Below are 12,260 nucleotides of genomic sequence, written 5' to 3' on the forward strand. Positions count from 1 at the left end.
CTTGTTAAGTCTCTTCTTGTCTGCTGTAGAAATCTTGCTGCCCAGCACACCATGGCATAGAAATGGCTGGTGTCAACACAGAGTTAAACAAACAAACAAACAAATAAAAAACCTCAGGAGCGCTCCCTACCCTCCAAATGACCTGAGTATCCTCAACATAGAGTCTGCTCTGTCCTTGGTTGTGGAGTAAATTGGTGTTGTCAGACTAGTAACATTTATTGTTCAGGGGAATACCCAGGTTATGTCCATTCCCTGGATGTTCACTGGTGTTTGCTTAGTGTGTTTGCAGTCCACCATCAATTCTTCGGTTTTCCCAGCATGACCTAGATACCTGTTCCACCACTGCTGTTGCCTTTGGTTCCACACAGAATGGCTTATAAAGGATCCTCTTCTGTGAGTGGAAAGTCTTTGAATGCTAAACTCTGTCTGTCCTTCGGTAGGTTCCAGATGTCTCCACCTATGACCAGGTGTTCCACCAGGCTGAGGGCTATGATATGAAACTGCACCGGGATGACAGGAGGCATTATAGGGGAAGAGGACTTAACGTAAATGAGGAGGTGATAAACACATTTTAATAAATATTTTAGTAACTGTTTTATTTTGGTGAGTTATTAAAAATGTAGATCTTTTACGGATCTAAGGTTTGTCTTTGACTTCATTTTATCCTCTGTTGACTGTTATGGCAATCACATTCAATGTTTATTTAATCAGTAGCAGTAACAGCAGTTATACATATCACCAACTGCTTTAGGCAAGGTAAAATTCCAAACCAATATGTTTATGATGTAATTTTGACAAGTTTCATTTCTAATAAATGAGATACACAATTCATTTTTTACTAGTGGAAATGCCAATTGTAGCTCTGTAGCATCATTAAAACTAAACTTTTACCACTGACTATGGTTTAGACCCAGTTTCAGATATCTTAAATTCAATTTTACACTTCAGAATTCTCAGTCGCACATCCATAATATAATTTTTTTGTAGTGCCAATTTTATGTTACTTCTACTATTATCTACAACTCAATTCTCACATGTCAAAATGTTAATTATGTTTGTCAACAATTAAATTCTCACTTACAGATAGCTTACAACTTATAAATTTAAAGATATCATAAAACAAATGATAGATATCTGAAATGCAGCTCTGACTTGTCAAAATTAAATTATTGATCAAAATTAAATTATTGATTTCAGCTTGGAATTGTTACGAGTAAGAATGTCACTTCATATACCTGAAATGAAGATGTGAATTACTGAACATTATATTTGAACTAACTATTATGTTTAAGATATTTACAATTCCACTTAGTCAACATTAAATTTTAGATATTAAAATGGAATTTCCTTTGGACAAAATGTCATAGTAGATATCTTCAATGATATATATCTGAAATGTCGGAAGTGCTTTGTCGGATGTATTGTAAATGGAGTTTACTTTTCTTTAAATCACACTACCTTTTCAGCTTGTTGAAATTCAGTTGTAGATAGTCGAACTGTACTTTGTACATGTGAAAATGTGTGTTGTAACAAGTCACATAAGTTTTATCGATAACCCATCTAGCAATTAAACTATTTAATGTCATAACATAATATTTTGACGTGTGAAAATGTTATCATGACTAGTGAAAATGAAATTACTACCAGTCAGCTGTGCTGATTAAATGTTAAAAGGCCTGCAATGTAAGTTACTGTAGCTTCTAAAGAAAGCCTGCCAGGCTTGGAGATACAGTTTGTCAGTAAAATGAACTAAGAAATACACAAAATGAACTATCCAGAGAACTGTTAAAGTAGCACATTTTTCCGCAAGCTAAAGCATGAACAAGATGAAACATCTCGTTGCCACAGACATGTATGCATTAAAATTCATGGGCTCAGACATGAAATCACACATACCTTTGATTAAAATCATCCTCTCCTTTTGATCTGACCCAGCACTGAACCTACTACGCTATCAGGAATGTTGTGATATTATGTTCCCCACTGGAGGTAACATGCTGAAAATGACTGCGTTGTTTTTATGGCCATTAACCTGTAATGTAATCAGAAACAATGTTCCAATCTTACAAATTTGATCACATTACGTGATCAAGCTTACATTCTTGAGCCTTCATACTTGCGAAGGTTGCTTTGCATGTGTGGTGGCCTGAGGCATGTACAAACATACAGTAGGTATCGTGTAAAAGGGCACCTTAATTGTTAGTTCAATGGATGCATTTGTTCGTTTCTTCTTTTCCAGTAATGACGTCAGTGGATGTTGCCTTATAGCACTGACCACCTACACACTTGGCACACAGACCACATATCAGTACATTACAAGCATTATCACTCCTCTCAGCTAACAAATCACCATCACCGCTGTTCCTGTGCACCTTCAGCAGCCTGTGAATTCTTGCACATACGTTTTCAAGCTTTAGATGATACGGGAAATATGGCTTTTGAAGTGTTTCATGGATGGAAATGTCAGTATATTGTGAAATTGACTTCGAAAAGAGCATATATTTAAAATGTTCCATATTTATAACATTACCGTTAACGTTTTCCACCTTGTGGGGCTGACATACATCTCTGAGTTTTATGACATTTGTTTATGGCTCCTTTTGAAGTTGTTTCATCTCCGTAGAGTAATTATTCATGTCAAGAAAACTAGCTCACAGTGAGTTTCTGGGTCACTGAAAGCAGAGAGGGTGGTGAACAAAGCAGCAACACACACTGCTGAGCTTGTAATTACAGTGAGCTGAGTGGTTGGCTGTCAGGGTTGGTGACAGCTCCTACTGAATTGGGATGTTTCTGTTCCAGAGTTCACATTTGAAGATGAATTTAAAAAACTATTTATTGAACTATTCAGAGGATAATGGCAGTGTGTTGTTTTTTTTGTTGCTGTTTCATCTGAAGCTCATGAAAATATAAACACAGTGGTGAATCTCACGGAGCTAGAAGCAGGTGACGCCTGTTCTGCAGATACAGTATAGTTAACCTGACCTCCCTGAAGTCAGAGGTTCCCAGTGTTGCTGGAAAAAGCTCACAGAGACACACTGCTGAGCTGGATAATAATAAGCAACACATACAGAGCCTATAAAAAGAGTTTACCTATGTTGTTAGTTCACTTCTTCATTGCTTTTTAACTTTAAGTAATGGTCAATATAATGAAGCTTTTTTGACAAGAATTTATTCAAAAGAATTTTTTTGGTCTGATGAGACTAAAATTCAGCTTTTTGCCCATCAGACTACATGCTATGTTTGGCTGTCACTAAACACTGCACATCATCACAAACGCACCGTCCCCACAGTCAAGCATGGTGGTGGCAGCATCATGAAGATAATGGAGATGCTTCTCGGCAGCAGGACCCAAAAGGCTTGCAGGGGTAGAGGGTAAAATGATAATGCAACAAAGTATAGAGAGTCGTGGAGGACAACCTGATCCAGTCTGAAAGAGAACTGTGCCTTGTGAGAAGATTTGTCTGATACAAAGCAACACAGAAATGGTTTAAAGACAACAAGGTGAATGTTCTGTAGTGGCCAAGTCACAGCCCAGACCTCAATCCAAAATGGTATGACACTGTGGCTGAACTTGAAAAGTGTTGTATGGGGCAAAAATGACCTTCACGCTGTCAAAAAAGTCAAATGAAATTGACCGTGATGAAAACTTCCAGAGGGTTGTATAGGCTTGTATATTTCCATTTTCCATTCCACAGCTAATAGTTAATTTTTTGTTGACAATTTTCTTTTGTGGCTGTATCGTTTCCTTTCATGTAGAGCCATGAGGAAGTGGTAAAATGAATCACAGAGGAGAGTGGAGAGTGACTTTAAATGTGGTATAGAGTAGAGGAATAACATGTAATAAATGTACTGGCCTGCCAGGAATTCAACCAGCGACTCAGTGCTCAAAGGCATTTGCACTCATGTGGTATGAGCCCTAATGGAAGAGATGCTTTTACATCACAATCACATTTTTAAAAAAAAAAGACAATACCACAAGAACAAAAATTTTGGTTGTATTATTTATGTCTTAAAGCCCCCTCATGTGAGAGTTTTTTTCAAACCTCGTTCGAAAGCAGAAATATTTATTTTTTTGACTATCTAACTTTGATACACACGGATGACTTCTTATGGGTTAAATCACTGGCCAGAGAAGGACTTTAACAAGCGGTAAACGAAAGGAGAAATATAACCATTTAATAAGCGGATGTGACAACATTTGCCAGCAAATTCGCTAAGTGATGGTAAATGTTATTAACATAATAAGTAAGCACAACTCCATCTTTGAACATCATTATTATAATTATTGTATACACTCACTGACCACTTCATTAGGTACACCTGTGAAATCTGGTGCAGCTCTGCCAGAAATTCCAATTGTATGAAGCTTCTGCATTTTCAGTTTTTGTGGCAAAAATGTGCGAATTCTGCTTCATGTGTATTACAGAGGTCATCATGAGGGGTGGCGGTGATGCATTGAACTTAAAAGAGCTCCTAATGTTTTGTGCTCGTCCTCTATGTTAATGAGATGGACAATAAATTACTCACACTTTAACATGTAATGCAGTTCAGTAAACCACCACCACCCACTGTGCCTTCAGTAATAAATATAAAGTACATGACAACAGGACTGTGCATGATGTATTTTCCCGAAGCCTTTACTTATTCTTCCAGACTCCTTCAACTGTGAAAAATATGAGCAATATGAGCATCACAACTAGCTCAGCTTCAATACTTACTCCACTTTCTCCCTGCCTTGTTGTCCTCCTCCCTCCCAGGAGAAGTCCAGAGCTGTGCCGGTGTTGTCCTCCTCAGTATACGGCCGTCGCCCTGCCATCGACCGACCCGGTCAGCAGTACGCACGTGTTGCTTGCATTAAAGCCGAATTCTTCATGAAAAATGGAATCATCTGGAATATGGCAGAAGGGTACGGATCAGTGGCCCCCATTTGAAAGCCTGACGTATCGCAGCATGAAATGAAAGTGTTTGTTCTCGCTGTGAGGGCTTTGAATGGTGAAGCAGTGTTGCAGTGTGAAGATTTGGAATAAACCAAACTTTTCAACTGTCATTTATTCAGATGACATTTTAATATCATATATTACTGTAACGTGCACTGGTTATTAGCAAGACAATAGGTATTTTTAGTGAAATGGTGTGCTGCCAAAAGATCATGAAGAATACATTAGAAAATATGGAGATCGTGACATTTTCCATGCAGCTCAAGCTTCATTTTCTCATCTGAAATCAGTATGAATGTGATTTGAAGGTTCGGGTGATACAGACTATGAATCATAAACTATCTTCCAGTTATTGCAGCTGAATATTCCACATGATAGCAAAGATCGGAGTGTTTGGTTTTCTGGTTGTGTCTTCAGTATAATGGCTGCTTTCATGAAGTCTAAATGTCCCGGCTGTCAGAAATAATTTAAATTCTTGAACCGACTTCATACAGAGCAAACCGCTCTCTAAAGTGTACATTTGAAACACCTGCTGGCCAGTTTCAGGTACTTTGGTGATCACATAAACAACCTTCTCTTGTGAAAGTAAATTTTAACTCCTTTCATTATATATAAAAGCAGAAACTCAGACAAATATGTTTAACAATAATATAAGATGTAAGTTTTCAAGAGGCCTACTGAAAGACTCCATTTGTTGGTACAGCAATTTGCACTGCATTGCCTGTATTTGATCTCTTACTGCTGATTTTCTGTCACCGTCGCCTCATGTGAATACATTTTTTGTACCTCACTAACCTCTTTCATGGATTCTTTTTGTGTATAAATTTGGAACCCACACAACTGAGACCAGCCTCTTACATAATAGGATATTGTTGAGTGCAGACATCTCTCATTTGCTTCTGCCTTTGTGTTTCAGCAGAAATAGACCTTTTATTTTTTGAAATGATGCAGCATTTCAAGCTGTTTGCTGTGAGAACTGCAGTGTTTATTTAAGAGGACTCAGAGCCAAAGCATTTCAAAGTCAGAATGAGAGAAAAACAGCCGAGCACAACACAACCGTTGTCATCCACGCTGGTGTTTTGTCACTGAATGCTTTATAAAACAACCGTTTCACATCTCAAACAGAAGTCCTAAAATAAATATAGCTTATTGGTGCTTTTCAGCTGGACAACCTTTATCAAAACTACATGAGCTTGCTATAGATTTCACATTCTGCAAGAAAAATAATACACAAGTTCTATGCTTTTTTCACTTCCTCTGTTTAATGGACAGAATCGAAGGTCAAATGAGCACAAATACAAGTAAAGTTGACAAGTGGCTTTAGAAAGGCCTTATTTTGTATTTAAAGAAATTGTTTGACACTTTGGAAAATATGTGTATTTGCTCTTTGGCAGAGTTACATGGATCTATCCTACCTGTTCTTTTTTTTTTTTTTTAAAGCTATAATTACAATATAATTACAATTTAACAGTAAAAATTCTAAAAACAACAATTTCTATTACGTTGATTTATGTAAATTATCTCAGATGTTTCCAACAACGTTCAAACCCAGAGAGCTGCAGAATTTTATCATCATCTTCTCATTTAACGCTTCATCTGAACGCATGAAAGTATTGTGAAATACACGACTGCTTTAATAAAACTCCCAGCATGCTGTTAAAGATACTGTATGCACTGTCAAAATATAGACTTGTAATAATAATGTGTTCTGGGCTTTTGATGGCGACACTAAATCTGCCAACTGTAAACCTGCAGCGTCCCTAATGATATTACCAGCTCTATTGTAAGCACATCCTGTAAATGTTTACAGTGTGATAAGTCTTTTATGGTGCACTTACGCCGCGAGCACTAAAGCAAAGACACACAGACAGAGGACGCCAATTTATATACAAATGTTTAATGAATAACAAAAGGATGGCAGTGAACATTTACACACATGCTGTTGGTTCGGTTCCAGATGGATTATAAAAAAAGAAACTTCTATGTTTTCCTCTTGGATCCTGTGCCTGAGTCCACCTGCTCGAGTGGGACACAAACGCAGCTCTAAAGCTATAAATACAAATCACAGGTTTTGGCAAACTACCCATCACGCTGGCAATTTGTTGGCATCAACAGCTCTATATGACAATAAACTATTCTAACATCCATTTGGAATGAAATGGAAACAAACTGGCTCACACTGCCAACCAAGCAGAGATTTTTAAAAAAGAAAAAGAAAAAAGAGAAAAAAATAAGTTCGGCAGGCAGCTCAGTTTGCTCAAGTTTAAGGCTCTGAAGCACTGCAACACCGGCATGGGCAATTAACTCCACACCACTACTATTGTACAGACGGGTGACTGCGGTCCTTGAGAGCTGCACTAATTTAGCAAACCTCTCTTTAGTCAGGCACTCCTTTAGACGGTGAAGAGACTCCTTGGAGCGAAGTCCTTGTTACACTTGAGATGTGAAAACCATCCAGAGTGCAGCGTTGAAGGACCGTGCTGTTGCACCTCGGTCCTGATCTACATTGTGTTGCTAAGGACAAAAGTGGTTTTCGACGAGTGTCTATCCATTGTACTGCTGGCTTCTGGTAATGGGCTTTACTTACAGAGCATGACAAATCACTTCTATGGCCACTTTGAGTGTGCAGTTCTGTTCTCGAGTCCATTCGTTCAGTTAGTGTGACGTGCTCAAGGCATCACAGTCCCTTGAGACAGCGATCGGGTCATCTCTGTGTGAACAAAGTAGGTCTTCAGCTCTCCTTTGCCCTTTACGTTGATGATGCCACGACATGAACACATGTACCCAAGTGTTGATAAGATACGACTCGTCTCCTCTGTTACCTAGAGAAGGAAGAGACATGGCTGGAATCACTAATGTACTTTACATACTGTAAGAACGTGTAGCTGTGCTTTGTAAAACGTCCCACCTGTATTTTGCCGAGCACCCCAGTGGTCTCCATCCGACTGGCCACATTCACACTGTTCCCCCAGATGTCGTACTGAGGCTTCTGGGCCCCAATTACTCCCGCAATCACTGGTCCATGGTTTATCCCTAGAGAAAATACAAACAGACAAAGCATATGGCTAATCTTTCTGATTAATTACACTTCATTAATTTTGATTTCGGCTAATTAACTGACAAAAGCAAATGTGTGCCACGTTCGTGTTCTCACCAATACGGAGTCTGAAGTCATTGAAAGAGTGCTTGTTGATGACGTCCAGCTTCCCAACGAGGGCGAAGGCAAACTCCACCATCGTGCCTATGTGCATGTACTGTCTGTCATGTTCCTGAGGGAAACACATTTTTAAACTCACCCCACTTAATGGAGACTGCTCTAACTTATGTACCTTTACTGAACGTGCACGAATAGTTGGCTCCAATGTAACGGAAGTGCAACATAATTATCCATAAGTACAGTGTTACAACTACACCTCTGACATTTATAATAAACCAAACCATTTGAAAATCAGTACAAAATTAAGCAAGTTATGGTTATTTAAAAAGTACATGCACCACTACAACACAATGTTATAGGTGAGCGAGCTGACCGTGGCAAGATGGCCGCCAGTGCGGACGAGACATCTAGCTGTTATTATACATATCGATGGGAAGCACCACCACCTCACCATTTCTTTTCCTGGCCTTATTATCTGTGAGCGATACAGATTCTTAACTGAGGAAATGTGTTAAATTTGCAAACTATTGCGCTTTACATTCGAAATGCTACGCAGTTTTAGTCGTACAAACGGTGTGTTTGGTCGGGATTTGCTGCCAAATCCGTTTTACAATGCTGGTGTTGCAGCTGATAGAATACACATTAAATAATTAATTAGTCTATTGGTATTTATCAAAGAAAATGTTTCTTTAATGTGACAGTAACATTGGTTTCACTTTGATTTGTCTAAAAGCTAAAGTGAAATCCTTCATTATATGACAATACCAGATCTAAATGTGCTTCTTCAGTATCATTTTTGGGGTTTCAGGGAAGTTTAAAAGCTCTTATGTGCAGCTGTCATATTAGAAATAAGCAGCTGAGAGTTACCGAGTGGTAAAATAAATACATTAACTTACACGATTACCTATTTCCTACCAGCTTTTTACTGTTATGAATTCCTATATTCCTTATACCATTCCATTCTAACAACCTGTTCCTCTTTACTGACGTAGTCATCAGTTCATTTTGTGCCGAACAATTCACACAAATCAAATGACACGTCAAACCCTTTTAGAAAGCGTAAACAGCCTGATGTAGAAAACCTGTGCCAACAAAAGTTGAGAACCATTGTTTCTATACCCATCATCTCTGACTGGAGTTTTAGGTTTTGTCAAGCCAATGTCAAGAAAGCCTGGTTCTGTCAAATTCATAGTATATCCCTCCTGTGTGTCTCCAGTGTATTTACTGTCCAGTCCTCCTTGTTAGTTGTTTGTCTATCTGATTATCTGTATTGTCCCTGGGTCTTTGCTTTTGAAAATATTCTTTTTCAAGCTTCTTGACTTGAAACGAGTCAAAGTCTGAAGACAGACTGACAGTTACTGTTAATTAGCCGGCTAACAACGGCGGATACAATCAGTCTGCAACAGCTGTCGTCTCAGAAAATCTACAGTTGTCAGCTAGAAGTAAGAAACCTGCTTTTGTCTACCTCTGAGTGAATTAAACATCTGTTACATTTTTTTATTTTTTTTTAGAATCTTGAGTGATAAATCTGCCACTTTTACCCCTTTTAACTACATGTGCTAGAATGGAAAACAAAGCATTAAGGGGGGGAGGAAGCTGCTCAAACGGTCAATTTCTGCTCGTCGAGTATCTCTTTTACAAAACACTGTGCTGCCACATTTCTGAATGATGATCTCATTTGCTTATGGTGACTGCACTGATGTATTCAAATGTGTGGTAATGAATCACTCATGCATGAATGACATGTTTAGCAGATTCTATAGAGCTAAACCACAATGCCAACAAATCTATTCGAACAGCAATAAATACTGCTGCTTAAGCTTCATCCTTCAAATGAAAAAAATCTTGCTATTACTATTTAGGCTCTCTGAATTGGGGCTGTCCACGTGTGTCACCTCGCCGTGTGACACCGTGACATGTCTGTGCGTGTGCATGTGAGTGAAAGCTTGCCTGTGCACACTCTGGTCCTGGCGTCACATTGAGTCCAGTCGCAGCCATGTAGGTGCTGCCAATGGTCTTTATCTTCTCCACTCCGCTGAACTTCGGCTTGGACAGCAGCTGTGGGTGCGTGAGGAACACAGCGCATAACGTGACCACGAGCAGGAAATAACTGCAACTTGACTGATGTATCTGTCAACTGATATTCAACCAATGTTAGCCATATATATTGTCGGATATGAATTTTTTTTTGACAGAAACCAAGGCAGAAGAAAAAGATGCTCAGGCTAGTTTAAAAACGGCATCATCACATATTTTGTCCAGCAGAGTGCGCTCTAACTCGACTGCAATCTGCTTGTAAAGTGTGATATCAGGTGTTATAACACAATATTTCAAACGCTAGCTTTTCACAATCGCTTCTTTTCTTTGTGAGACACCATTGAAGGTTAAGAAGGACGACTGGAATAGCATCTAGGTGGTTTAATCAAAGGTAGAGTCCAGGCATCAGTTGTATCACATGGCCAGACCTTTCTACAAAGTGCTGTGTCTGAACTGGAGAATGGTCTGGCTACTACAGGGGGGAAAAAAATGATCGAACGAATGACAAGTGTCTTGGGCAGCGCTAAACCGAGGATGTGGTGGCGATGTCCCTTGGGAGGCGAGCACTGTCATAAAAATGTCTAATTCATCAAAAGAACAAAGCAGACCCACTGAATTGCACACTCTAAATCCTTGAAAAAACTTTACGTTTTTAGCGTGTAAGCTGTCGATTGCAGGTAGTTTCTCATAGCGACTGGGATTTTGAAAGTGTTGATAGCAGAAAGGAAAGAGAAGCCACGAGAAACGTGAAATGGCAAGCTACAGTCTGCATCTAGTTAGTCTGACTAAAGCAGATTTATAAGGTGAGTTACAGTTTAGCAGTAAAGGGACATCTAGATGTGTCATGTTTTGGCTGAGATGTTTCTAAGAAAACAAAAACGAAATGGGAAGTTTTTTAACTTTAGCTTTGGACGCAAATTAATGTGAAAAATGAAATATTGTAGCTGCCAGGATTTAGACCAGGGGTGTCCAATCCTGGTCCTCGAGGGCCTCGATCAGGATCGTTATCAGGCTTCTGCAGAGCTTGATGATGAGCTGATCATTTGAATCAGGTGTGTTGGAAGAAGGAAACATCTAAAACATGCAGGATTGTGGCCCTCGAGGACCAGAGTTTGACACCCCTGATTTAGATGGTCAGGGAAATGTGGCTAGTTAACATATCACAGCAATCAGCACTGTCTGCAGCACATGTAACAGAGTACACACCACAGCTGAGCAGACGGCGGTGTGGAGTCAATGAAATACATTACTGGAAAGTTAACCACTGATGTGATTATTTTTACTTTCAACATAACTCTAACATGTACTTTATATATAAGAATATCAGTGGATATATCAGGTTCTACATTTTTTTACTACCTAAAATCGGTGCCCCAAAAATCCAGTAATGACTTACATATTTTACACATATTTTTTCGCTTCCTCTCCTTCTTTGGAACATAGTCACCCAGTGTGAATGCTACTCCAAAAAACAGCAGGAAATGTTTTTTTTTTTCCTTCACATTATCAGACAGCCAAGGACTATCAATACGAGAGGAGTTTACCTCATCAAAGTCTGCTATGATCTCGTTGAGAAGACGGAGGCACTCCAGTCCTTCCTTATTGACATCAGACTCGGTGTAAAACTCTTTGAAGTCAGGGATGGAGGCGAACATCACACACACCGACTCGTACGACTGATGATAAAGGTCCTGATAACAAGCGAGAAGAAGATAACAGCCGAATGCGTTGAATCGATCGAGCAGAGTTAAAGAAGAATGGTCTGCGGCTTCAATGAGTCTGAAAAAAAATCCATGAGCTGAATACCTTCCGCTGAACAATGACACTGATTCTTTGAATAAATAGGAAGAAACTTTAATTATCTCTGCAGGGACACTGGGTCACCGCAGCAACAACAGTACCAGCATTTATCAAAAAAAAGAAGGAAGAACAGAGCAGTTGTGGTGAAGTATAAGAAAGGGAAATACGTTAAGCAAGTAGGCCAAGTTTATTACAACAAGAAATGTGAAATATGTTCATTAAGCTACACTGGCAAAGAAAATAATGCACACACATTACAAGTAAAGAAACAAGAGAAGATAATAAAGCAGACTATTGGCTTTTTGGGAGGAGGGTCTAGAAATGTGCCA

General features: G+C 39.0%; 2 protein-coding genes across 2 annotated transcripts in view; one reads left to right on the forward strand and one right to left on the reverse strand.

Annotated features, from left to right (window-relative positions):
* The window catches only part of cfap90 (cilia and flagella associated protein 90), a 7,759-nt gene extending 2,828 nt beyond the window's left edge, over positions 1–4,931 (forward strand). The window contains exons 2-3 of the mRNA XM_008295165.1: positions 441–557; positions 4,758–4,931. Coding sequence (XP_008293387.1) covers positions 441–557; positions 4,758–4,931 — 291 coding nt within the window. The remainder of the gene's footprint in view (positions 1–440; positions 558–4,757) is intronic.
* A 1,893-nt stretch (positions 4,932–6,824) lies between these two features.
* adcy2b (adenylate cyclase 2b (brain)) overlaps positions 6,825–12,260 on the reverse strand; it is a 57,423-nt gene continuing 51,987 nt past the window's right edge. The window contains exons 21-25 of the mRNA XM_008295166.1: positions 11,676–11,822; positions 10,045–10,152; positions 8,092–8,206; positions 7,846–7,970; positions 6,825–7,759 (exon numbers count right to left, since the gene is read on the reverse strand). Coding sequence (XP_008293388.1) covers positions 7,607–7,759; positions 7,846–7,970; positions 8,092–8,206; positions 10,045–10,152; positions 11,676–11,822 — 648 coding nt within the window. The 3' untranslated portion in view covers positions 6,825–7,606. The remainder of the gene's footprint in view (positions 7,760–7,845; positions 7,971–8,091; positions 8,207–10,044; positions 10,153–11,675; positions 11,823–12,260) is intronic.

This window comes from Stegastes partitus, unplaced genomic scaffold (genome assembly GCF_000690725.1).
Source record: "Stegastes partitus isolate 25-593 unplaced genomic scaffold, Stegastes_partitus-1.0.2 Scaffold1026, whole genome shotgun sequence".
Classification (NCBI taxonomy): domain Eukaryota; kingdom Metazoa; phylum Chordata; class Actinopteri; family Pomacentridae; genus Stegastes; species Stegastes partitus.